This window comes from Girardinichthys multiradiatus, chromosome X, assembly GCF_021462225.1.
Source record: "Girardinichthys multiradiatus isolate DD_20200921_A chromosome X, DD_fGirMul_XY1, whole genome shotgun sequence".
In the NCBI taxonomy this organism is placed as follows: Eukaryota; Metazoa; Chordata; class Actinopteri; order Cyprinodontiformes; family Goodeidae; genus Girardinichthys; species Girardinichthys multiradiatus.
Genome location: NC_061817.1, coordinates 37,214,404 through 37,241,779, shown reverse-complemented (window position 1 = coordinate 37,241,779; position 27,376 = coordinate 37,214,404). Strand labels below are relative to the sequence as shown.

Genomic DNA, 27,376 nt, shown 5'->3' with positions numbered 1-27,376 from the left:
CTTAATAAATATAGACCAATAGCTTTAGCTAGCGTGATATCTAAAGTTAGATATCTGCTTGGTCGGCTCAATCAGTTTATTAGTACAACAGATAATCAATTTGGTTTTAAAGCCAAGTTGGGAACTGATTTCTGTATTTATGGCCTGAAAGAAGCAGCAAGAGCATATCTAAGGAAAAATTCATCTGTGTTAATTGGGTTTATTGATGCCTCTAAGGCCTTTGATCGTGTCAACCACTTTAAGTTATTTGACAAATTAAAACAGAGAGGTGTTCCAGATATTACACGAATTTTAGTTTACTGGTACTCTAACCAGAAAATGCACGTAAAATGGGGCAATGACATCTCTGCTTCCTTTGGTGTGAGTAATGGTGTGCGTCAGGGTGGACCTCTTTCGCCTGCCTTGTTTAACTTGTATATGGATGACCTGTCACAAGAAATGAACCTCTGTAAAACTGGATGTATAATTGGTGATACGTTGGTCAATCAGTTCATGTAAGCTGATGACCTGGCTGTCCTCTCACCCAGCAGTGCAAGTTTTCAGCAGTTACTGATCATCTGCTCTGATTATGGGTTGAATTTTGATGTGCAGTATAATGCTAAGAAAACTGTTGTACTAGTTTGTAGGACTAAAGCTGACAAACAACTTTGCTTCCCTGATTTTATTCTGTCAGGGCAAAAGTTAAATGTTTGTTCCAAAACTAAATATCTGGGTCACTACAGACCAGCTTTGTGATGATGATGACATTTATCGGCAGTGTCGCATGTTGTACGCCCAGGCAAATATTCTGGGGAGGAAATTCCATATGTGCACTGATGAGGTAAAAATAAGCCAATTTAAAGCTTACTGTACATCCTTGTATACAGCTCCTTTGTGGTGTAAATTTAAAAAAGCTAGTATGCAGAAGCTTAAGGTTGCCTATAATGACTCTTTGAGAATTCTGCTCAAGAAACCCAGGTTCAGCATTGCAAGTGAGATGTTTTGTAATGCACATGTCAGAACATTCCAGGCACTTGTGAGAAATCTAATATATAAGTTTATGTGTCGTTTGTGCAGCTCTTTGAACAGTCTTATTGTAATGTTTTCACATCCATCTCTTAGTGCGCTAAGATACCAGTCGGCTCTGTGGAAACATTGGTATGCAAGTCTTTTATAATTTTTTTTTTCTCTCTTCTTTTTTTTTATATGTCGTGTTGTTGTTTTCTTGTGGACCATGAGTCTGTTGAATAAAGTAATCAATCAATCAATCAATCAATCAACCATCATACACCTGCTTCAACTAACCCACTGTCATCTGGACAAAGCCACCAGCACTGTGAGGATCATGTTCTTTGATTTCTCCAGAACATTTAATACAATCCAACCTGATTTGCTTTGTCAGAAACTCCAGAAGACTCAGGTGGAGGCCTCAACAATCTCCTGGATTAAAGACTACCTGACAAACAGACCACAGCTTGTGAGACTGAAGCGTTGTGAGTCTAACCAGGTAGTCAGCAGCACAGGAGCACCACAGGGGACGGTACTCTCACCATTCCTTTTCACTCTGTACACCTCAGACTTCCAGTACAAGACAGACTCCTGCCATCTGCAGAAATACTCGGATGATTCTGCAGTTGTGGGTTGGATCAGAGATGGACAAGAAGCTGAGTACAGGAAGGTGGTGGACCGCTTTGTGGCATGGTGTGGAAACAATCATCTCATTTTGAACGTGACTAAAACAAAGGAGATGATTGTAGATTTTAAGAGAAACAAGGATAAGTCAAAAACTATTTCTATCATGGGAGAAGAAGTGGAGGTGGTGGAGGAGTATAAATACCTCGGTGTTCACCTGGACAACAGACTAGAGTGGAGATGCAACTGTGAAGCCATCTACAAGAAGTGACAGAGCAGACTGTACGTCTTGAGGAAGCTTAGGTTCTTTGGTGTTTGCAGCAAGATGCTGCATATCTTCTATAAGTCTGTTGTGGAGAGTGTGATCTCTTCTGCCATCATCTGCTGGGGAAGCAGCATCAGAGCCAGAGACTTAAAAAAGCTCAACAAGCTGATAAAAAAAGGCTGGCTCTGTTCTGGGGACTCCTCTGGAACCTCTGGAGATCATTGTGGAAAGACGGATTCTTCATAAAATGAAGAACATTATGGAGAACCCTGAGCATCCTCTTCATGAGACTGTCCTACAACAACAGAGTGTCTTCAGTCAGAGGCTTCTTCAGATCTGCTGTAAGACGGAGCGCTACAGGAGATCCTCCCTGCCCACAACCATCAGCATCTACAACGGCTCTTTGAAGAAACCTTCATAATATGAGCTATAACAACATTTCATTTCCCTTTGGGATTAATAAAGTATTTTTGAATTGAATTGAATCTGCATATGGCCTAACATTCCCCTCCAGCCCTAAAAGTGTCCCCTGCTCAGACCAACATCAGTGATTTTCCAACAGGGAGCCTCTGGCCATGCAGGTTATCCATTTCAACCCCTCAGCCCCTGGGCTATGCATTCAGCTTGCCAGGCAGGCCATCTGTATGCCTCATTCATGCCTTCTCAGACAAACAGGGCTGGCTTTGACTTGCAGCAGCTAACACAATTTCAGCTCTTTTAGTCAAAACGGTTCTTCAGAAATACATAGCAATCTCTGGCTGTCTTATTCTTGTTATCTACAGGGACTCTAGAGCACTCTGCAGAGGATTAATTCAGAGGTAATGTGCATATGACGGATGACAGCTGAAAAGACAATCATATATTAACAGTGTTCAATAGGAGTGAGATCATAAGTTGATTTAAAGATTTAACTGAGTGTAACAGTAGATGAGCAACAAGATCACAAAGAGCCAGAGCCAGAAAGCTGTCCTGGGCAGCTTCACATATTGACAGCTTTGTAAAGTAATGTTTGATAAATACTGTAATTTTAAATTCAGTCAGGAGATTAAACCAGGCTTCTATTCATCACTGTAAATCAATACAGAGATCTGTATAGTCATATCCCCCAGAAAACAAGTTGTTTCAAGTGTACAGTTAAATCCTGGCTTTGCTAAACCTCAATAATGAGCAAGAATCACAAGAATAGTAAAATTTTGAAATAATTTAAAGATTCCACAGCAAGAAATACTTGCACATGTGATCTTACGCTTTATCCGGGACCGGATCGCGGGGGCAGCAGACTCAGCAGAGACCCCCAGACTTCCCTCTCCTCAAACACTTCATCCAGCTCCTCTTCACCACAGCGCCCCCATTACAGCAGCAGTCGCACCGATCCGTCTGTCGATCTCCTGCTCCATTCTTCCCTCACTCGTGAACAAGACCCTGAGATACTTGAACTCCTCCACTTGAGGCAGGAACTCCCCTCCAACCCGAGGAGGACAAGCCACCCTTTTCCGGTCGAGAACCATGGCCTCAGACTTTGAGGAGCTGATCTTCAGTCAAGCCAATAACTGATGTGTGCTGCCGATTTCTTTGGGCTGATTCTTGAGGCCGATATTCCTTTTTCTACCTCCATTTACATTATAGAAATGACACAATGACAACAAATGTTACACAAGTCCCAATTTAAACAAAAAGAAACATTAACAAAATATATTAACAATATATAGCAAACAATGTAGAACATTTAAATATATATGACTATAAAAACAATCTTAACAATTGAATGTTTGTGCACTTGTAGCAGCATGAGGCCTTTGTATTGCATATTACTTTCCTCAGAACATTTGTACACAGCATTATAACAAAAATTAACAGTTTTGTTTTTGTTTTTTTTTACACCAGGCCTTGCGCGACTGACCTGAGAAAGTTTGTAAATAGCAATAAAACAAAAAAGAAAAAAAAACCAAAAGAAATGTGTACATCTGAACCTGAGAGATGTTTTACCCCACCAAACCCTCACTAAAGGTTTTTAGTAGTCCAAGTTTAACAACAGCAGGTTATAATGCAGGAAACCAAGATCCTCAGCATTTACTCCTGTGATACTGTTCCTCTTTTTATCATAAATCTGGCCAATCTCACTGAATACTCTCTCACTGGGAACAGAGGAGGGAGGTGGAAAGAGGAACTTTCTTGCCAGTGGTGCCCAAAGGTGCAGGCAGGATGTGTTTTGTTTCCACCAATGCAGTGGCTGACCAGTCTGTCTGTCAATCAATGGCTCCCGTAGGTACTGGTCCAGTTGCTGAAAGATTTGCTGCTCATCTATCGCTTCAGAGGTTTCACCATGAGCCCCCAAAAGGCTTGCACACATTTGTTCAAGCAGGCCAGATGGACCAGGTTCCTCCCTTTCTTCCTCCACCCTTACATGTTTTGAATCTGGGCCTTCCAAGGAGGTCCTTTTCTTAACCTCAGCCAGTTTCTCAGCCTCTTCTTTTATCCATTCTTCTGCATTGCTCAGTGTGCCCAGTGCTAAGGCTCGACCCTCATACTGAGGATCCAGCAGCGTCGCCATAACCAAACATTTGGTCTTCTCAGCATTTTTAAGTGGGCTCAGTGTAGCAATCAAATTGGAAACAAGAGTCCACTGATCAGCTGATAACTCTTTCCATCGTCACCTACATACACATTCAAAGCACATTCCTGCTCCAGTATCCTCTCCAACATATGTAGAGTTGAGTTCACGTGTTGGTACGGCTTGGATGATTCTGTGCTGGGGGAGGTCAAGATCTTTCTGAATCGTCATCAGGTGTTGTTTGGCCAGGACATAGTGGCTGAAATGGGAAGCAGATTACTTTAACTTTGCTACAATGTCCACCACCGCTCGCTAGCTGTTGATTCCTTAATTTATAACAACCTGTAAAGTATGGGCAGTGTAGCTGAGATCAGGTATTTCAATGAGCCTAAACCCTTTCACCAATGTTGCCACCGCTGTCATGAAGCACAAGCATGACACTCTCTGTCTCAATGTGACAATGCTTCAGCAAACTAAGGAACAGCCTTAGTATGGCTTTTACATTGAGAATGATTTGTTTCCTTTAACAGTCACTGTCAATGAAATTACATGTCAGGCTCATTAGGGATTCTGTCTCCCCAGACCAACAATCAGTCGTAAATGAGAAATAGGGGTCTTCATTGTCTATTTTGACCAGCTCCTTGATTTTGTTCTCTACTTTTGTGTGAACATCATCAATGATGTCTGTACAATAGTACTTTTCCGTTTTGAGTGTGTATCTGGGCTCTAGCAATGCCACCAACTGTTGAAAACCAACATGAGAAACAAATGTAAATGGTTGATTGTCTGTGCCAATCATCACAGTTATGGTAGCATCAATTTTTGTTGACCTAGGATCAGAATTTGCCCATTTTCTTTGGGCATTGGACGTCTTCATTACTGTGGGCTGGGTTGAACTGCCTTTAGAAGAAGCAGCTGCTTGATCTTCCTTTCTTTTTTGTAGTTCGTTATATGCCTCAAGGTGGAGGCGCTTCAGATGAGTCCATATATTTGAAGTGTTGTTCTTTATTCCTGCATCTGCACCCATGCTTTCCAGCAAATGGCAGGTGTTGCACCGAGCAATGCCTGAAGTGCTGCCACGCAGGATTTAATTTTTCAACAACTTATTTAAAAAGAAACAAAAACATCAGTATATTTTTTGTCTAGTTCTACATCTTCTATTTAATTTTTATATTAAACAGATGGTTGACAATGTTTTATTATCCCATCTATTATGCGAAGACAGCACACTAATAGGCCTAAGGAAAATGTCAAAGACTAATACACACAGAGAGAGAGAGATATTACGGTAAGAATATGTAATATTGCAATGTACTGCTCAGATCAGACCCACCACGCATGCACGTATCGGCATCGGCCGATACAACAAAAACCCGCAAATGTATGTAACCGATGTATCCGTCGACCTCTACACTTAACCTCTTCAGCCCACAGGGTTTAAGAAGCAATTTCCACCTGAAATTACATACCTGAAATAAATCAAGTATAACTCTACAATTATAAAGTCTAAATGCAAAGTTTTGGTACCTGTATAAAGTTAAGAAATAAAATAATATTTTTTCACTGGAACCACTACTGTAACTGTTACTATGTCTGATTTATTTGTGATTAAACTGAAAAAAAAAAATGAAATAAAATCTAATATTTTGAGCCTCGCCAAAATTTTTCTGAATGAACATTGCAAAACACCATGAAAATCATTTTGAAGTCATAGGTGAAGCCTCGGGTTGTATTCATCAACATCTTGACTATAACTGCAGCAAACTTGGACTGAATCAGATAAAGCATATTCATTCCACAAATGTTGGCAATGTGCCAGACAGAGCTGGGATTTCGGCACAATTTAGCCGAATGTGCCAAAACTGTTCCGAATGTGTTTTTCCTCTCATAAAAGGTAATCTGGACAAATAAAAGTGCTGATTTCCATTGTAGAACTCCTTCTACATATGACTTTGGTCAAGACGTTTGCCCTGTGTATCATCAAAATGTGCCATTGTGTACGGCAGAAAATCAATATAATTAAAAGAAACTGAACTTAATTGTATCATTTTGTCTCCAACCGGAGTAAAAGCAGGACTGGCTCCTGAGCCGCATGCGGCTCTTTTGGCTGCTCCATTGCGGCTCTTTTTTCTTTTTAAAAAATTGGTGTATAAAAAAAAATTATTCTGTGACGATACTGAAATTTCCCACACTACTTAAAGGTAGCACTGGCAAAAGCAGCGTAACGTGCATAATGCGCAGGTAGAATTCAGTTAAGCTAGCGCTACCACTGAATGGATCATCATGGCTGAGTCGGGAAAACAAAAAGCAAAGAGTAAATATGAAGAGGAGAACAGAACATTTCTACCAGAATGGGTAGAGTTATATTTTTTTATGGAAGAAAATGGGAGACCGTTTTGCTTACTTTGTCAGACTTCAATATCTCACTTTAAAGCATCAAACCTGGAGCGTCATTTCACCTCTATTCGTTCGAACACGGCCAAAGAGTTCCCCAAAGGTTCAACAATTCGTAAACACAAGGTAAACTGCTTGAAAAATCAAGTAGAGAAGCAGACAAAATGTTTCCAGAAACGTATGAAACACTCGGAGGTTACATTAGCATCATATCAGGTGGGGTGGAACATTGCTTTCTCTAAGAAGCCATACAGCGAAGGGGAGTTTGTGAAGACGTGCCTCAATGATGTTACTGCTATCCTAGCTCCTGAAAATGAGAATCTGAAACGTTCTGTTTCAGGCCTGCAGCTTTCAAGACATACAGTGGAGCAAAGGATATCGGACATTAACACGTCATTAGATCTCGAAAAATTTCCATATTTTAGCATCGCTTTAGATGAGTCGACTGACGTTCAAGACAAGCCACAGTTGGCAGTATTTGTAAGGACTGTTTTAGAGGATTGGACAATTAGAGAAGAGTTGCTTGACATTGTGCCGTTAAAAGAAAGGATCCGGGGCATCGACCTGAAAGACACACTCGTGACTGTTGTTGAAAAAGCTAATTTACAGTTATCAAAATTAACTGCAATAGCCACAGATGTTCAAATGGCCTTGTAGGGCTGTGCGAAGCTGATGATCGATTCCCAGATTTTTGGACATTCCACTGCATCATCCACCAAGAGCACCTGGTATCTAAGAAGCTGAATATGGAACATATCATGAAACCTGTGCTGGAAATTGTGAATTTTATTCGCACTCATGCTCTGAACCACAGACAGTTCCAAAACTTAATCGCTGATCTTGATGAAGACCTTCCCAGTGATCTGCATCTCCACTGCTCCGTCAGATGGCTATCAAGAGGCAACATGCTTTCTCGTTTTTTTGAACTGTTGAAACCAATAACATTGTTCCTTGAGAAGAAAGAGAAGAACTATGCTGAGCTTCGTGACGCTCAATGGAATTCAGATTTGGGGTTTCTAGTCGACATGTTGAATCGTCTGAACAAGCTGAACTTATATCTTTAAGGAAAGCTTAGAAATGCTGCCTGACCTGGTGCATTCACATTTATCAGCAAACTCAAGCTCTTCTCTACCCATCTTCAGAAGGGAGACCTGACCCATGTTCCATCCAACTGCATCATCAGAGGTGAAAAAAGCCTGCTACGCAACACTGACTGAAAATCTGAGGAAAGGTTTTGACCTAAAACAAAAACGACCTCAGATGACATTTCTCTTCAACCCATTTACTGCAGACTCAGACTGTTTAAAGCCCCCCTTGGTGACAGATGAAGCAGCCTCCCAGTTAGAGATGATTGAACTTTGTGAGAGTGACAGACTGAAATGTGCTTTGAGAGAAGGAATTACAGAATTTCGGAACATTACGCCCACAGACAAATACCCCAACATAAAACAGGCTGCACTCAAGCTATTGTCAATGTTTGCATCAACATATGTCTGTGAATCAGTTTTTTCTACACTTAAGCAAGTGAAGCCTAAACATCGTTCTGTTCTTACATGTGACAGAGTTGCTTCGAGTAGCCACAACACAGTACAAGCCAAACTTAAAGACACTTGTTAAAAATAAAGACTGTCAGGTGTCCCACTAATGCCTAAGGGACTAAGAAAAAGACCTAAGGACAAAGAAAAAAAACAGCTTGAGCAAGCAATGTGTTATGTAACTAATATTAAAATTGCTGTTTGGCTCTTTAAGGTCAGGATAGGCTTTATATGGCTCTTAATGCTGAACTGGTTCCCCACCCCTGCTCTAAAGTGTTTCAAATGTTGTGGTTGTGGAAACCTAAGTCAGATTCCTTGCTCGTGACAGAAACTTAGCCAATAAAGTTGATATTGACTCTGATTCTGAATCAAACTCAAAACAAACAAGCCTTTAACTTTTATGCTAGCTGTGCAATTTTTGCCAACAATTTCCATGATTTCAGCCTAACATTGACACATATTGATAGTTATTATACATTACATAGAACATTCTCTTTAGCGCCCCCCCCCCCCCAAGAAAAAAATTGTTAGTCTTTATATTTAAAATATTTACAAGATGGTTTAAATGATGCAAAAAGCTTTAGTTTTCTTAAGCCACTACAAAGACATTTAGGCTCACACATCTGCAATTATGCCCAAACAGTTAATGTATTGCTAATGGGTAAGTTACAGCCCAGTCATGAACCCTGGCAGCTGGTGAGACAGCATGTTGGCACCACTCTGTTTACTTATGGTCTGCTGTGGCAGGTTGATTTTCCTCTGAAGGATTTATTTGTTTCTCTTTGTTCTTTTCTGCCATCTTGATGCCTCGCCTGTTCATGCCATTGCCTCCTGGCTCATGATGTGTGGTTCCAAAGGCCATTAGACTGAGGGGTCTAGGGGAGATTAGGGGGGGATGTGCCATTCGAGCTCTCTGCACTGCACACATGGCTTACTAGTTACCTAACTCACCGCACTGTGCATCACAAGCAGGATGTGCATTAGGGTTCACAAAAGAAAAGTAAAACATTTAATGTTGAGCCATAATCCAAAATGAGATAAAATAGAAAGAGGGTCTTTTAAAACTTTGCGCTTTACTAACATTCACTGCCAACTACATTAAGCAGTAATCTTTGGGAAAACACTGTGAAAACTGATAAATCTCCTTATGAGTGTTATTCATTAAATAGTTCCTAAAATTCCTAAAATGTTTATAAATCATTAACTTATCAGAAAATGCAATGCTAAGAAAAAGTATTTCCCCACGTACAGATTTTTACTGTTTTGCCTTTTTCCCCACCAGACCATCAAAGAAATTTTAATACCAGACAAAAATACCAAAATGCATTTTTTAAATTATGATTTCATTTCTGTGGAGGGATTTTGGCCCACTCCTCTTTGTAGAATTGTTTTAATTTAGCTGCACTGGAGGGTTTTCAAGCCGCTGTTCCTTCTTCCTTCCACAGCATCTTAACTTAAAGTACACATTTTAACATGGCCATTAAAAAACCTTTTTTGAGCCATTCAGATGCGGACTTGCTGCTATGGTTTGAATCACTGTTCTGCTGCAATTCGACTTAAGGTCAAAAATATCCTCTAGTAGGAAGCCGAATCCCTTAATAATGGCAGGCCATGCAGGTTCCGAAGAAGCAAAGCCGCCACAGACTACAACACTATCATCACCATGTTTGGTGTTGGTGGTATATTTTCTTGAACATAAAATTACTCCTTGATCAGCACTTTTATGTTGTTGTGTCTCTGCTCTCGTCTAGTTAATATGCTGTCATTTCTTTTCTACTGTCGCCACATTCTTACTCGGTATGAGGGATACTTGAAATTTTTTTTATTTCTTTTAACGTGTCCTGTCTGGCACTCGGAATTGTTGTCTACATGCCAAGAAGAAGCCCAACAGATTTACTTTCACAAGTGGAGAATTACAGCTAATGCTAGAATGCTCCGCATTATAGGTGGGGCAAAAAGGAAAAGGGGAGAGAAGGAGAAAATAATAGAGAGAAAGAAATAAGGATAATACAAGATAACATCCTAGAAGTCTGCTTCTACACCTGGAGAAACAAATATAACAACAACAACGTTACTGAAAAGTGCACAGTACAAATAAATACAAGATGTATTTAGTGGCAACTGCAGCTCAATATATAACATCTGTGTGTCTGTAAACACCTGAATCAAATGACCTGTTCGCTCAAAAGACCGGTTTCTCCATAAAAATATGCAATAGCGGGTTTGGGGAGCCACAGACCTGCCCATTAGGACCCAAGACATACATCCAAAGGCCCGCCAGAGCACGGGAACCCCAGGAGGAGTCTTCTAAAGGACCTTGGGAGTGCAGAAGCCCCAGGGGGCTGCCACAACCAGCCCACAGGCCTCGCCAGCAGCCATCTACGCCGGAGCAGATCCAGCCAGAGACCCGATACCCCTGGGCACACCACCCCCTAACAGAGACCAGACAGAGCCAGGGGGCCCAGGCCCTGCCAAGCATCTACCGAAAGTGAGCTGGCACACACCAAAGCAGCCAGCCCTGGACACAAAGAACCACCAACACACCACCAAGATACCAGCCACAGGCAAGGAGTGTGGCATGGAGGAAACAGGCCTCATATTTGATGGGGGGCCTATGCTGATCCAGGAGAGGGAGCAGCCCAAGACCAAACCTGACACAAAAACAGGCGCACAGAGTCACAATCACACATTGCCACCCTCATGCGTACACATAAAAACACTCGCACACACACAACCTAAAGACACACATCAATGGATGTTGTACACTCACCTGCACTCCCCATACATACTCTATGCTCCCAGGTCTAAGTACTGATACCCGAGAGGGGCAGCCCCCCCCCGGACCCAGGCCCAGGAGGTGGTCCCCTTTATTATGGGTTGGAGACAGGGAGGCCGCCCGAGCTCCAGCCCAGACTACTGCTGGCATCGCACGAACACAAATGACCGTGGCCCAGACCCGAACGCAAACGAGCCCAGTACTCATTACTCACATTATGTATGCACCAAAAAATAACGCACAAATTTATAATAAACTGAATTAAGTGTAAATGTACTGAAGACATAGTGGACTATATCATATATCCCAATTGTTCGCTAATTAAGTATCATGCATTCAGGCTCTGTATGCTGGTAAAAGATTAGATGGCATCAGGAACAAATAATATCATATAATATTTTGATGCGGTTGGAAACAAGAAATACTTCAAAATCTCTTTTACTGCTTTTTGAACTGGATGGTGAAAACATTAATCCCTACCATATTTTGTTGCTGTGGGATGACAAAATCTAGTTTAATGGGTTACTGTTTTTACTTTAAAACCCATCAAAACAATTTTTTTTTTGGTAAAGGATGATGCAAGTTAGGGCCTCACAACATCTCACAAATATGTCTTTATCGCAAAAATAGTGTAAGCAATTAGCATATCACAATGAACTGATTAAACTTCAAAACATTTTAGCTAATTATTCGAGTACTATGCATTCAGGCCCCTATACCTGTAATATTTGGTGACACAGTTCTTTAATGTAATGTAAGAGTTTTAGAAGGCGGTGAGGTGGTCCGGTCATTGAGATATACAACTTTTTTTGTTTTTGTAAAACAGAAACAAAAAAAGAGAGGCCCTTTATTCAACTCCTGTAAACTAAATATAGACAGTCTTCTAAATGAAAAGTCTTATTATTTAAAATTATTAAGTCTGTGTTTTAATCTTCATGTGGATCTCCTTACTCTCATTTACAAATCACAGTACAGTTATTGATTTTAGTTTGTGCCTTGAGTTAATTCCTGCTCTTTGTTCAGTTTCTGTTTAACATCTCACACATTAAAGTATTTCTGCACTTTACTTTCACTATGCCCATAAGGCTAGCGCTTAGGCATTCATTATTATGTTATATAATGATGTTCCCATTGAAAACATTTCCTCCTGTATAAATAATGAAGTCTTTATGCCTTAGTAACCCAGCTGATATTCCACATTGTACCATTATCTCTCAGTGAACGTTCAAGGTAGTTTATTTATTTATTTGTGTCCTTTATTATTTATTTATGTCCTCGGCAGGACATCAGAGGAAAGACAAAAATAAAGCATAAACATATAGTATTGCATCAAAGAATCAAAATGTCAAAATACAGATTTTCGAAGCAAATTGAAATCCGACAAGTTTCATTTTAAATATATTTCCTCTTAAAATTTACTTGAGTTTCACACTTGAAACAGGCAAACAGCTCAGTTGTTTTTATATGTGCTATATAATTAAATTCAATATGATTTGATAAGCTGTTGTAATAAAAAGTTTTCAGTCCTGATTTAGAGGAACCAGTTTCGACACATCTTGCTTGCTCTGTAGTTGAACCTTGAAGAAAACATAAGTTGAACAAAGCCTTCATGTCCATGTAACCCAAACTAATATGCATACATTACCAAGAGATGCTGCATCAGCAGTAGGGGCTTAAAGCCTAATATAAAAATAATATTGGATGTGATCTCTTTAGAGCAAAATGTGTAAATCCATTGAAGAAAATTACGCTGTGCTGTACTGATTTGAATTGAGCAATCCATAAAAACCACAAACTACTAAAAATGTATAAAAATCTTGCCTTAAAAACAATATTGTGTTTTGTTCTTTTGCTTTTCAGTATTGTGGGTCACACTGAGCCATACACAAAACTGTGCTGTAAAGGCTTCTGCATAGATATTCTGAAGAAACTCTCACGCACCATCAAGTTCTCCTATGACCTTTACCTGGTGACCAACGGCAAGCACGGCAAGCTGGTCAGGGGCATTTGGAACGGAATGATCGGAGAGGTAAGAATGACAAAAGACCTTATTTCACATATTATTTAAATGAGTTGAGTTCTTTATTAAATCTGTTTTTCTAACTGCCAAGTTACAAAACAACACGTTGATTAAAAATAGTTACAAATGCTGGTCCAGTTTAACTCCCAAACAATGATTTTAAACAAGTGTTTGCCCCCTTCCTGATTTTTTTTTTTTTTTTTTTTTTTTTGCATGCTTGGCAACACAAGTAAAAACAAAACGCAGTTTCTTAAATAAAGGTTTTTACCATTAAGGCAGAAAAATAACCTGTACATTGCAAAATGTTTGAATCAATAAGCTCTGCTTTTTATTTTTATGTCATTAGGGGTTATTTTTGAGGTGGGGGAAAAAAACATACAGAACCTCAAGTGCCAACCCAACCCAATCCAGCTTAACCCGAACTTGACGGTTAGTAAGGTGTAGCTTAGTGAGCAGTAGTTCCCACCAGAATTAAGTCTCTGAGATAAATCACTGAAGATCTAAGAGTTTATAAGGGCTGACTTTAATAACTGTGTTTTCATACTGAAGAAACCACCAACATTGTCATGTTTACAAGTTGCTTTGAAGCACCTGGCACAGCAGGCTGTGAATAATCCAAAGTGGTGTTTATAAGTTAGTGCACAGAAGGAGGGAACTGTAGGGGAGCTTCCTCACAGCCACTGAGGCAGAAAAGTTCTACAGAGCAGAAAATGGCTCTCCTATGAGGCGAGGCGGACGCTAAAACTGCATCAGCAACCGATAAACCCTATTTGTGGGCCTCCAATTCTAACATGACACACAATAATATTAACTTTTTCACAAATCCAAAGCTATCTTTAGTCAAAAGTAGGAATGGGCAATGATTGTATTGTTTATCATTAATAGGGAGAAAAATATGGTGACCAGAACTGTGATTTATCAGCGAAGCGCTAAACTCTACTTGACGTTTTTTTTTTTTTTTTTTCAGAAAATGGCAATATGGCTGGGATGTTATTTTTTGCTGTTTGAGGGTTTCTTCCTACGGTTGGCTCCACAGGATCATCATTAAGTTCCAATATATCTGTAATGGGATGCTGTTTAACTGTAAAACTGTTCTACCTAAATGGGCATGTTGTATTTTTAAAGTAGCATTTCTGTTTGTGTGGCTCTAAAACTGATAAATCTTTAAATACTTTTCCTGGTCGCTTTTATTGTTATTGTAAGAAATTAGACAAAATGTCTTATCATTTTACATTCAAGTCACCCAACCCTGGTAAGAACAAGTTTGTTCGAGTTCCACCTCTTACCATATTTATTTTTGTGGTGGGGGGCTTGATATTTATAAAGTACGTCTTATGCTTAAAGCAACTGTCTTTTTGGCCATAAGGATCTACAATGGCTCTTTAAAGAAAATTTTATAAGATGAGCTACAACATTTAAGTGAATTGAATAATAGCTGGATTACCTGGGAATGCACATTATTCATACATCCACATTACACTGGTTGCCTACTAAGTGCCATATTCAGAAAGTGTATCCCATAAAACTTTACAACAAAGTTGCTGCAACATGTAAAGAAAAACCCTAATGGCTCCTTTATCATGAGCCTGGTTCTGCTGGAAGTTCTTTCTTTTCACTGCCACCATATTAGAGCTCAAGATGAGGAACTGCTGCAAAGTCTCCTGCGAAGTGGATATCTATAGATATTATAAACTGAAACTGACTGCACTGTACTATAACTGATTTGATTCTATTATACAGTATGTTTCCATATAACTTGATCGGACCCGTTTTGTAAACATCGTGAGAAGACATTCTTTGTGAATAGGTGCTCTATAAAAGCAATGAACTGAATTAATAAAATGGAAATTAATGCCTTTGAAATATTTTCAAGATGATCTTGATCTCCAATTTTACTCAACCACGGAATCCAGATGGACAAACATAAAAGATATAGTGAAATATTGTCCTGACTAACCTCATGGCCCAAATTTCCAACAACGGATCCTAGACCTTTAATTTAAAAATGTCATTAAACTTATCCAGGAGTCCAGGTGAACATTTGTACCCAGAAAAATTAAGTTCCTCTTAGATGGAAAAACAGCAGGAGAACAATCGTACAAACCGAGGCAGCCACGAGAACCCAATGCCCCTAGTTGAGCCCGTCATCAATGCTGAGGAATGAACAAGTAAGATACGATTCAGGGTTTCCTCTCAGGCTTGAAGGCTATTAGCCACTGTGGCTAATTGTCAGCATTTCAATTAGGCACAACCCGATTAAAGAGTTGGTCAAAAAAGGAACATACATGGTATAAACTGAACTTAAATGTAATTTATCACATGCTGAGACAAAGACCTATAAGGAAGACGTAGAGCAAATGTTGTATTTAAATGATTTGTTTTTCCTTCCATAAACCGAAACATTGGGCTTTTTATTCAGCTTCTAAAGGGGCTATTTTTGCTGATAAGACTGATGAGGAAAAAAGATGAAGCAACATGGCTTGTGAATAAGTTTTATAGAAACAACCACATAGAAAGGGAAAGGTCAATTCTAACCAAATTATTCCTACTAAAACTAAAGAATAACAAATTTTAAAAAATGGTATGGAGAACGTTTTCTCCATTCCTTACCAAACAAAAGTGATATCTTTCTGATCACTGCTGTTGTGCGGATACACTTTCACAGCATGGACTGAACAACAGTAAAAAGGTGAGATTTTCAGCAGCTGCAATTTCTTAGGTGTCCACTGACGGCCCATAGGTCTGAATTGTTTATATGCAGCAGTTGGAGGGAAAGAGAGAGCTGACGTAGCCACACATCAGATGGACAACAGTTACCTGCTTAAACACAGTGCAAACTACTGCAAACAATACAACATTCACTGTGCCTTACCTGCAGCTGAGGTGACTTGTGTGAGATAAAATAGCACATGGATACACACCCTAAAGTTAACAAACTCAAATGTAAGCATGTTAAACCTAGTTACATAAAAAGAGTTGCAACATCGAATTTTATCGAAGAATAACTAAATCACAGGTAAAGCTGTAGTTTTCTGTAGCCCTTTCTGTGGATGACAGACTTGCATAGGTGACAGGTGTAGCTTGTGGAGAAGCGTCACGGTAGGAAAAAATGATGAGGTAGCTCCGTTAGTCAGAACTTTGACCCACACAGCTAACAGTTTCTGTAATTCATGCTCCGGTCTGGTAACGGTTCATTACACATGAAAGTAGCCAGACTTTTAAAATTAAGTTATATCACAAGCATTCATTCACTATTGTGGTGAATTGCAGACAAACACAGAGCACTTTTATTAACCATGGATGACGCAACACCGTCCAGCAAGATCCCTGGCAATTAGTGCAATTAGTGTGTTAAGTTTTTCCTTCCGGCCGCTTCCTGGTTGCTGTAGAGCGCAGAGTAAATCAATCCCAAAGGAAAAAGGTTGTGTGTGATCATTTTACTGATAAATGCTATGTATATCAAAAGGTCAGCAGAGCATGTCTGATGCTATGCCCTCTGCCTACTTCACACAAAAAGAAAATGTATCTATAAAGTTTTTGTTTGTGTCGACAGGTGTTCTACAAACGGGCAGACATGGCTATTGGCTCACTGACCATAAACGAAGAGCGTTCAGAGATTATTGATTTTTCGGTGCCATTTGTTGAGACGGGAATAAGTGTGATGGTGGCTAGAAGTAACGGGACTGTCTCTCCATCAGCTTTTTTAGGTGAGAAACTAACTGATACCTTTGTTTTACAAAAACAACTACCGGGCGTGGCGCTGGGGGTGTTAAACGCGTGACCCATGCATAGAGGCTACAGTCCTCAAAGCGGCCGTCACGGGTTCGAGTTCCGGACCCGGAGACCTTTGCTGAATGTCTTCCCCCTCTCTATCCCCCTATTTCCTGTCTGCCTACTGTTGGAAAAATTGAAAAATAAAGGCCTCTAGTGCCGCAAAAACATATATATATGTAAAAAAAAACTCTTGTCACCTGCATTAGAAGTGCTTCAGTTCAGCTTTTTAAAATTGTCTTTACTTAATATCTCCCCTTCTTGCTCTGCTTTACAAATAAGGCAAGTATGAGTGCTTTCCCTGCCCAAATGATGCCGTTTGTCTTTGCAGAACCATACAGTCCAGCAGTCTGGGTCATGATGTTCGTCATGTGTCTGACAGTTGTGGCCATCACAGTGTTTGTCTTTGAATACTGCAGTCCAGTGGGGTATAACCGCAGCTTGGTCAGTGCCAAAGGTAAATCTTATGTTACCCCTTTACAACCAGAGGAGTGAAGAACAAGGCAATCATTGCCTTAACGGGAGGAAGAGAGAGCTTAGCTATAAACACGGCACCATAATAGCTTTCTGCAAGAAGTCAGCAATAAGGTGAACTTTAGCCAGGATACTGCTATATCATTTACAGAGACAAACCAGTAACAATTAAGAGGATGTTAATGCAGTTCCCTGGACAAAGAGGGGTGTATGAGCCACAAAACCAGTAAGATTGAGCTGACTGAGCAGCATTCTCCTGGCGATTGGTATATTGGCATTAGTTGTCATTTAAGTTCTGTGAGATGAATGTAAAACACTCCTATCAAAGTCGTTTTTAGGGATTAAAGCTGTTGCCTGTTATACAGCATTTATGTTTCAAGATACAAATTACAATAATCACAATGCCCAGTCAGCAATTAACAGTTTTATTGCAGAAAATGTCAGCTTTTTATTTTCTTGACGAGAGCTCTCTGTCTCCCGCACCCTTAGCAGCTAAGCAAGACTTTGGTTGTTATGTTTGCAAAGCAGCAACATTCCTACAAACCCAGTGAGCTACTTTAGACAGAATTCACACAGAAAGCGTTTTGTTTGCATCCCTGTCCAGGTGAAATGCAAAACGCCCAAGTAAAATACAAGGTTTTGGAAAATTAAATTCCAGATAAACATTCCAGGTTGCATAATTATGACACAACTTCAAATACACAGTTATCATGTAAAATATAAATAAATGGGTGTTATTCTAGTAATAGAGTAATGATAATTATTAGACTAACGAGAGCTTGTATGTGATGCAAAGCAGACAAAAGCTACTAAAAGCATCAATTTCAGATGCTGTTAGACCAGAACCTATAGAAAGCTATAATTCTGTACTCCTTACACCGGATTCTGAGTGGTACCAGAGCTTTATAAGAGAAAATGTAATATGAAAGCCTATTTACAGCATTCACACTTTGAATCAATTCTAGTTGAATCGAGAAACTGAAGTTTCAGCGCCATGTGGTCCTTTAATACCCAGAAATGGATGAAAGAAGCAAAAAGTGCAAAACCAGGACTGACCAACAGATCTTCATAGGTTAGGTCTTTCGTTTCACACAATATTTTATGTAACACACCAGCTTTGGTCTTAAAACATGCTAGTGCAGACGATATCCATATTTTAGGTTGCTGTATTATAAAATAAATAAATTAAATGTAATAAAACACTACAATAGCATCAGTCACCAAAGACTTAAAACAGATTTGTGTTTTACAATTTTGTTTGGTAACTTAATCTTGTCTGACATTGTCTCTACTAGTTGATATGTGGTGCAAAAGTTAAGGATACAGGAGAAATGAATTTGATCATTTATCTCTACGGGTTCTTTACTTCTTTAGTGTTTCATTCAGAAGAAATATTGAGTGAATCATTGTTTTAGTAATTTCTCTAACAATTATCTATTTTATCTTAGTTATAAAAAAAAAAACATCAGATTTTATTGTCCAGAATTTAAATGCACTTTTTAATTCCAGTTTCAGAATTATCATTATCTTTTATCACCTTTTAGAAATACGAAGCAGAAATTAGCCTTACTTTTTGCCATATAAAGACAATAGAAAAATTGCTCATATTATCATTTGATTTGGGAGACAACCCATTAAAACTGCCACTAAACGTTTGTCTTCTTTGGTCTTTAGATCCCGGAGGCCCCACATTCACTATTGGCAAATCAGTTTGGCTACTGTGGGGAATTGTCTTCAACAATTCAGTTCCTATTGAGAATCCAAAAGGCACCACTAGTAAGATCATGGTGTTGGTCTGGGCTTTCTTTGCCGTCATCTTCCTGGCTTCCTACACAGCTAATTTAGCTGCCTTTATGATCCAGGAGCAATACATCGACACCGTTTCCGGACTGAGTGACAAAAAGGTACAGACTTTTGTCTTAGACAATAGATAGTCTTAGCAATAGATTGCTGCTTGTTGTTGTTTGTTGATGTGCAAACTAAAAAATAAGGATGTCTATTTTTAAGTGTGTAAACAATATATGCTGCTGTTATAAATTGTAAATAATGTGCTGGAGCCAACAGTGAAAACATAAAATTACATTATTATTTATAATCAGATGTTAACAGAAATTAGTAGATATACAATTTTATTGGTAAACAGGTTGTAATTCCCTGGTATTATCCATATTTGTTTCGCCCTGGGGACATATTATAAAGAGCTATTGATGAGGAAATCTGTGTTAAACTGTCAGCACAAAAAGTGATTTGTAGTCCCTTTGCTTTCAGTCAGTTAAGGAAATTAAACAGACTTTTGGGGGAAAAGACCAAGCTGTCCAACTGCTCATTAAGATTCTAGGAAAGTCACTAGTAATTCTCTTTTCATTATTCACCAATTCTGCAATGCAGTGCAAGAAACAAAGCTCTTGTGACAGTGACTCCATAGATTATCCAACATCATTCTGTATGTGGTAACGCTGTAGGAATGTAGCACTGAACTGCTGTTTGACCAGCTGCGCTAAACTCCTCAGGGCAGAAATATGGAAATAAGGTACAGCACAAAGGCACGTAAAGTGACCTTGGCTAGTAAACACTGCAGTGTTAGACATGTGCAGTTTCTGGATTAACACTTCTTAACTGACAAGAAATGTCCTCACAAGTGAGTGACTGAGATCAACCACATTTGTCAAGTGTGGTTGATGTACCAGAATTTTTGCAACATGTCAAAAACAGCTCCATGCAAGCAAATTAATTTCCAAAAGCCACCTGCAATGTGGCCTAACTCTAGTATTCAGATTTACCTGAAAGGATAATTCCATGATACGGCAAACCACACGCCTAAGTAATTGCTACAAGTACATTACCAGAACATATTTATAGAACTGCACAGCCGTAGATGTATTTTTGGGTTTTTTATATAGGTACTAATTATTTAACATATGGACTCTGAAAGCATTTGCTTAAGCTTAATGAAAAGTCAATTCCTGTATTCCCACCCGTCCTACTTTCTGTGATAATTAAATGCATATAGTACTGCCGAAAGGGAAAGTTCTTTTTTAGAAAAGACAACGGAAGGATGAAGGAAGTCCGGATCCCTGTGGACACAACATCCTGGACTTTTAAGTTCATTTCTATTATACTGATGTTAGATGTGCCAATTAACAAAACACAGAAGCCTGCAGGATAACCATACAAAACACTGAAACAGTCTGTCATAAATAACAACTGCCAATGCAGTTAATGTTAGTGTGTCTCTGAAATGGGTCAAACTATTTCATCACCTGCATATATGTCAAACAATGTGCATGGAATAATATGTAAATGGATGAAGCCATTTTTTGTTTTGTTACATGGGCACAAGAAACACGTTTGTAAATATAAAATGTTATTCCACATCCTTCAACAGTTTCAAAAGCCACAGGAGCAGTATCCTCCATTCCGCTTTGGTACAGTCCCAAATGGCAGCACAGAGCGCAACATAAGGAGTAACTACCCAGAGATGCACTCCCACATGGTCAAATACAACCAAAAAGGAGTAGAGGACGCTCTTAACAGCCTTAAAACAGGGTAGGTGTCTGCCAAGAGTTATATGCACACATAATGTGGAAATGTAAGCAGAGCCAAACAGCTAAATTATTTCTTTTACAATGCTAGGAAACTGGATGCCTTCATCTATGACGCTGCTGTGCTGAATTACATGGCTGGCAAAGATGAAGGATGCAAACTGGTAACCATTGGCAGTGGAAAAGTGTTTGCTACTACTGGGTATGGCATTGCTCTGCAGAAGGATTCACGCTGGAAACGGCCCATCGACCTGGCCCTGCTGCAGTTCCTGGCTGATGGTATAACCACCAAAAAACATTATGTATTATAATGATGCAGTAAAATCAATCGTGCTCATAGAAAAGTAATTCACCACTCAAAAGATGAATGCAACACTTTGAAAACACATCACAACGCTCAATTGGATAAAAAGTCATGCTGGATATCCATACTGATATGGAATGGGTAATGTGTTGGCAAAAAAAGGATGCCACATCATTTGATGAAAATGGAAAATTATCAACCCAAAGAGGCTTCATACAAAGTCATTGAGAAATTTAAGCTGAAAACTGATGTGGCCGGCTAGACCAATTTGCTGAAATGTCATTGCAACAACTCAACAAGGTCCTCAGCGGTTTGTATTGCCACCATGTGTTCATATGCATTGCTGACAAACCCAGGGCACGCCGGTGACCAGGACATACCGGTCTTACGGATAGGTTAAGGACCTCCGACGGCCCTGTCCAGCTCTTCTAGAGAAACGGCCTTTCTCCTGGAATCTCCTCCCTGCTCTAGAGACCTTCAAAAAACGTCTGTGGCCTCCACCTGCAAATCCATTCCTGTTTTTGGAGATCATCTTCTTGTTGCCCCTTCAGTGCACCTGTTGTTAATTTCATTAACACAAATAAAGCCGACACTGATTACAAAGACCCCTCTACTACTGAACTGACCAGATCAATGTTCCAGATGTTTAACTTACTTTGAATTGTGCTCTGATTAAAACGTGTTCTTCTAATCTTTTTGAGGAGAGTAGCTACCATGTGGAGGGATGAATATATATAACAACACAACCATTACCATGATAAAGTTCATCTGAATGCAAGACTGGCAACAAATGCATGCCAATAAGACCAAAGCTGATGTTTATTTATTCGGTTAAATTATAATTGAAGCCTATTCGCCTTTAGTTGAATGTATAACACACTGCAAGAGAAATAATAACACACAATGCCAAGCTTCGAGGCCACAGGCACTTGTTCCTTGACTTCTCACATCAGCAGAAATGTTATGTCTCCTGAGGAATCCTCTGTTTTGTGAGAAAGACATACAGTCTCACAGTAAAAGTACTTTTTCACAATAAAAAAAGTTGCATATGTTGGCTAGTTGAGATTTCCTGTAACCTCAATCTTTACCCTGTTATTTTTACCCACAGGTGACACACAAAAGCTGCAAACCGTCTGGCTCACAGGCATCTGTCGTAATGAAAAGAAAGAGGTCATGAGCAGTAAGCTAGACATTGACAACATGGCTGGTGTCTTTTACATGCTGCTTGTTGCTATGGGCCTAAGCCTACTGGTGTTTGCCTGGGAACATCTGCTCTACTGGAAACTTCGGCATTCAGTTCACAAATCGGAGCGGCTGGACTTTCTCCTAGCTATCAGTAGAGTAAGTGATTGCCATAAAAATAAAATGGATCATGTTGTTTTAACATACGGTAGAGAAGCACCAATCAGGCTTTTCTAGCTAATATCGTCTTCCAGTTTTCTTTTAAGTCTGACCTGCTGAATTGACGGTCTCAAAGTTTTTACGCTAAGGACACGTTAAAGAAAAAACGTCATCTGCAGGTTTCTGGATGAAGATCAATACTTTTGTATCCAACGGAAAATGAAAAGATTACCGGACTGTCATTATTAAAGAACTGAAGCGCAAAGTACAGTTTGTTGATGTCCTTGCAGACAAAAATATATGACTTTTTAGTTTTGATGCATTTAATAAATTATAGTATTTGACCTGCAGATCACTCATTAGGGATGGGTACCGACTTCGGTACCCTCAACAAAGCATGGCTGATAGAAAGTGCTCGAAAGTATGGCTCCACTTTTCAAAATGTGATGCAGATTACGCTCACTGCAATATTTGTGATGCGAATTGCGAGACCAGCGGCAGGAATACTTCTAATCTGAGGAAGCACTTGGTGAAGAAGCAGATCTTTGAAGAGTTCACAATTTTCCTCAGCCTCAGATCTACAGCTACAACTCCTGCTTTCAGCACCGTTAGCATGCGTCCATCCGTTAGCGACGCGCTGTCTGCAGGCAACAATATGGGAGAAGAAATGTTTGAAACAACTGAGATGTTGCAATACAAACAGCTGCATGTTGTTTTGATTTATTCATTAAAGTTTATATATTGAGAAATAAATATTTTAAATTGAAAAATGTTGAGATTTTACTATTGAAGAGATTGGCATTCATTACTACATAAACACACACAAAAGTACCAAAAACTGGTACTGTTAGGTACCGGTATCAGTACCGTATCGGTTCAAATATAAACGGTACCCATCCCTATCATTAATACAACCAATTAAGGGATAATTCTCAGATTCTAATTTCTAGCCAGCAGTTTGGTGGGTCTCTATTATAATTTCTTGCCTTCATGCAGATTTTAAATAGTAAGTACAGCAACACTGACAGGTAGAAAGGTCCACCTAAAGGCATTTTCCACAATACAATTTCAAATAAAACAATACCGCATCAACTAACCAACTTATTCCAAAATTACAATAATTCAATGGCGGGTTAGGGTTAGTAAGTAAGTAAAATAAAGTAATCTTCCAGTGGAATGAGGAGATCATGGGTATTTGCTAAAAGAAAAGCGATGGTCATGCACCTGAGAAACTGAACTTAAATCACCCCATTAAAAACCTTCATCTCTGTGTCAGCTGTGGTCAAGGGTGAGAATTTGCATTCCAAAGTAACAGTTTGAAAGAAAATATCTGCTGGGATAAAAAAATCTAAAATGCTAAGTGACTGAGCCTTTCTATCACTGAAACAGAATCATAAAAGTACAAAAATAAATAAAGAGTCCAGTTTAGAGGTGAATAACAATAGGTGCCTCCCATACATTGCTTTGGCAGGCCCCAATAAATGAGAATAAATATTCTACAACAAGGATTTCCTTTATAAGGATTTCACCTCATTGGCTTAGCATGTTAGGGGATGTTTTTAAATGGGCAAATAATCTGTGACAACATAATTAAGAGCAGATTTATTCTGATGAAAGTTGTAATTTTACCTTTCCATCTGTCTACAGGGTATCTACAGCTGCTTCAATGGAGTAGAGCAAACTGACCGCAATGGGAGCCTGCAGAGTCCAGACGTCACCAGCAACTACACACAAGCCAACATGCTGAAGATGCTGAGGACAGCCAAGGACATGGTGTCCTCTGCCAGAGTTGAGAACTCTCTTGATAGCGCCACCAAAACAATAGAACACTGGAGCAGACGTGGAGCCGACAATGTGCGAGCTGGCCTGCCTCCTAGAGTTACAACCACAGATATGACCCATAGCCGTCTACCCTACATTTCAAGTATAACAGACAATCATTCCCCATATCCCCAGAGGGTCATTACACCAACATTCCCAGTTCATTACGGGGACACCACCAGCCAACCCCTCCTTGAAAAGCCCAGGGTGGTAACCCGACCCACACCTCTTCAGTACACACTGCCGACCCGCAGCAGTCAGCATCTGTTAGAAAGAACATTGCCAATCTCCAGCCTCAGCAGCCCACACATCGCCATCAGAGATCCCACTCCTTCTGGAAGTTCTAATCCCCACCACAGCAGCAGGCTGTATGTGGAAAACCAGGGCCGGCACCCAACATCACCTTTTGTTTCTTACAGGGAGTTCCAGGTACCTGACATTTATGTGGAACACAAGGGACCGCTGAGAAGGAAGTTTAGCTATCCCCCAGATTGCGTAAGCCGGAGAAGGAGGTCTTTCAGCTATCTGTTTGATAAACCAGAACCAAGAGTGAGAGTCGACTATGATGAACCTCGATCTTGCTTTGCTGAGTTGAGAGCCAACCACCTCCTAAAAAACCAGGTCCCTGATGGTATGGCCATGGCATGCACTGCAGGACACTACCCCGGTGGCAGCGCGAGCTGCAACTCCTGTATGAAGTCTTACCTGGAGCCAGAAATGGATGACATCCCGCTCTTAGGAAAGGACAAATTAAATCGACGAGCCTCATTCCTTAAAGCCACATGGGGCAATGAGAGAATCCATCAGGTAGATGAAACAAAGCCTTCCACATCCACAGCTCCCTCCACCCAAACAGACATGCCTGATTTGTTTCCGCAGGTGGTGGGGCTTAATCCGAAGCCTCACAAGCTATACGGCAGTTTGGGCCACAACCTTTCCTGTTACCCCCTGGCCGCTGAGCCAGCCTACTTAGACCCAGCCCATATGGGCTCCTACCCCTACAAGGAAAAAATAAAGTATGCTGACTCTACGCGACTGCCGTCTTACAGGGAAGCTATTCTGCAGAATGCTGCTGCCCTGCGCCGCTCCTCCTCTACTGTGGTGCACAGACATTATTCCACCTACCTGAACTCATACACAGACTTGCCAGTGTATGTTGGGCCACTCACACAGGGACCATCCCAGTACTACAACAGTTCAAAGGACATGTGCCACTTGTTTCCGTGTACCAGCCACTGCCCAGACAACACAGCAATGCTCCCCAGAATGAGTGACAGACAGGTGGTTTACCACAATAACATGTTTGGGCCTTATGATGGCCCAGGAAAGAGGGAGGACTTGGGCTCAGGGAGCCGAGAGCGGAGACAGGTGCTGGTGGCACGAAGAGTCAATAGCCCCTATGTGCCAAAGCCCTGGGGCAGGGTATCCAGTCTGGAATCAGAGGTCTGAATCACTCTCCTTATCAGACCTGTTTTAGGCCCACTGACTTGCATCGCTCTGAGGAGGGAAATGTCTGGAAGTTCTTTTTTGAGCTTCCAGTCAAAGCAAAAATGAAACCCTACACCAACAGTGTACTTTAGAGAGGTTCCTCTCAATTATTAGTGCAATAAGATCTTGGGCAGCAAAAAGTAAAAATATACCCTTGAAAGCCAGTTACTGCTGGGACTTTGTAAAGCAGACATCCTGAATTACTAAAAAAAATGGAAATATTGAAAAGTATTTAATGCATAAGAATTTAAGCTGTGGATGGTTGTTTAAAAAGATTTAATTTATGTTACTAGGTGAAATACTTTGGGTGAAGATATACTATAGCCTCTCAAATTCTCAATCTGATTATGACATGAGATATTTCTTTATTTTTCTTCCAAACATCATGTCAGTACCCATCATCTCTAATGGCAAAATATAAAGATCATTTTGTTTTTTAAGCACCGATATGTCTTCCGTAAATTTTCTAAGTCTACAACACTGGGTGCACCAAGACTTTCTGATAATTAATGTAATGTTGCTGCACTTTTAAAGCGAGGAAAAGCATATTAAGTATCATGTGTATTTTCATTGTTACCATACCCTTTAATAAACAACAAGGCAATTAAAGAGTCATTTGGACTTTTCTTCACCTTCTTAAGCAGAATATCCACACAGAATAAATAACCAGGAGAAATAAAAATGTAGACAAACGCCTTTACCAACAAAAAAAGTACCTAAAATGTTCTGAAGAGTATTTTCTGTCCAATTCCACAGTCCAACAACTGCACAGAGAAGTTAGGTTTTACAAACCCAAAACTACAGCGCTCAACAGCAAGAATATACTCAGCATTTCAAGTACAAAAACAACTAAATGAAATCAACCCAGTGCATTAGCCATGTCAAAGAAGCATGACAGAAGGGCTCGGCAACCTAAAGATAAGTGACTCAACAATTATGTCAAATAACATTAACAGATACTTGAGCAGATTCAAGACAGATAAACATAAGCAATAAAACTGTTCCAAGTTAAGCTGATAAACAGTTTCAGGCTTGGAAAAATGCAAACTAATCCAAACATTACACATCATTTATTTTTTTGAAAGTGATCAAAAGCACAAACCAACAGCATGAACAAAGTCTGTATATCCTACATGATTATCCACAAGCAAAGAAAATCTCAGCAAAAATAACAGCAGAGGGAGAAAATAGCAAAATCCAAGTAACTTCAGCAGCCATTTTGAAAAGCATATAAACAATGACTACAGCCAAGAATTGTACCAATTCTATATGAAAAGTATCTTTTTTTTTGGACAAATGCTTCGTTAGAAGTTAGTTGTCACCCAATACTCAGACGTACTTATGTTAGTTTTATGTTAAATGTGCAACTCAGTAAGTTTTACAGGAGCTTTAAAGGCTCCTTGAAACCACTATAGCATTGGCACAAAACTACAAGCCCACAACAGTCACATTAATTTATAACCATAGAATAAAAGAAGCAATA

General features: G+C 39.8%; 1 protein-coding gene and 1 long non-coding RNA gene across 14 annotated transcripts in view; one reads left to right on the top strand and one right to left on the bottom strand.

The window, feature by feature from the left end:
• LOC124862795 (glutamate receptor ionotropic, NMDA 2C-like) overlaps positions 1 to 26,508 on the top strand; it is a 102,905-nt gene extending 76,397 nt beyond the window's left edge. Inside the window, exons 6-13 of the mRNA XM_047356923.1 lie at positions 12,993 to 13,161; positions 16,706 to 16,859; positions 17,255 to 17,380; positions 19,072 to 19,301; positions 20,783 to 20,943; positions 21,031 to 21,218; positions 22,352 to 22,584; positions 24,232 to 26,508. Of these exons, the coding sequence (XP_047212879.1) occupies positions 12,993 to 13,161; positions 16,706 to 16,859; positions 17,255 to 17,380; positions 19,072 to 19,301; positions 20,783 to 20,943; positions 21,031 to 21,218; positions 22,352 to 22,584; positions 24,232 to 25,854 (2,884 nt within the window). The 3' untranslated portion in view covers positions 25,855 to 26,508. The remainder of the gene's footprint in view (positions 1 to 12,992; positions 13,162 to 16,705; positions 16,860 to 17,254; positions 17,381 to 19,071; positions 19,302 to 20,782; positions 20,944 to 21,030; positions 21,219 to 22,351; positions 22,585 to 24,231) is intronic.
• Positions 1 to 27,376, bottom strand: part of LOC124862796 — a 139,885-nt gene that overhangs the window by 102,833 nt on the left and 9,676 nt on the right. The window contains exon 6 of one of the 13 annotated variants that reach the window (XR_007037007.1): positions 3,524 to 4,686. The exons of 11 other annotated variants lie outside the window; for them this stretch is intronic. This is a non-coding gene — a long non-coding RNA (uncharacterized LOC124862796). Of the gene's footprint in view, positions 1 to 3,523; positions 4,687 to 23,206; positions 23,226 to 27,376 lie in introns of those variants that run through there. One more of the 13 variants, XR_007037013.1, reaches the window with a different exon arrangement.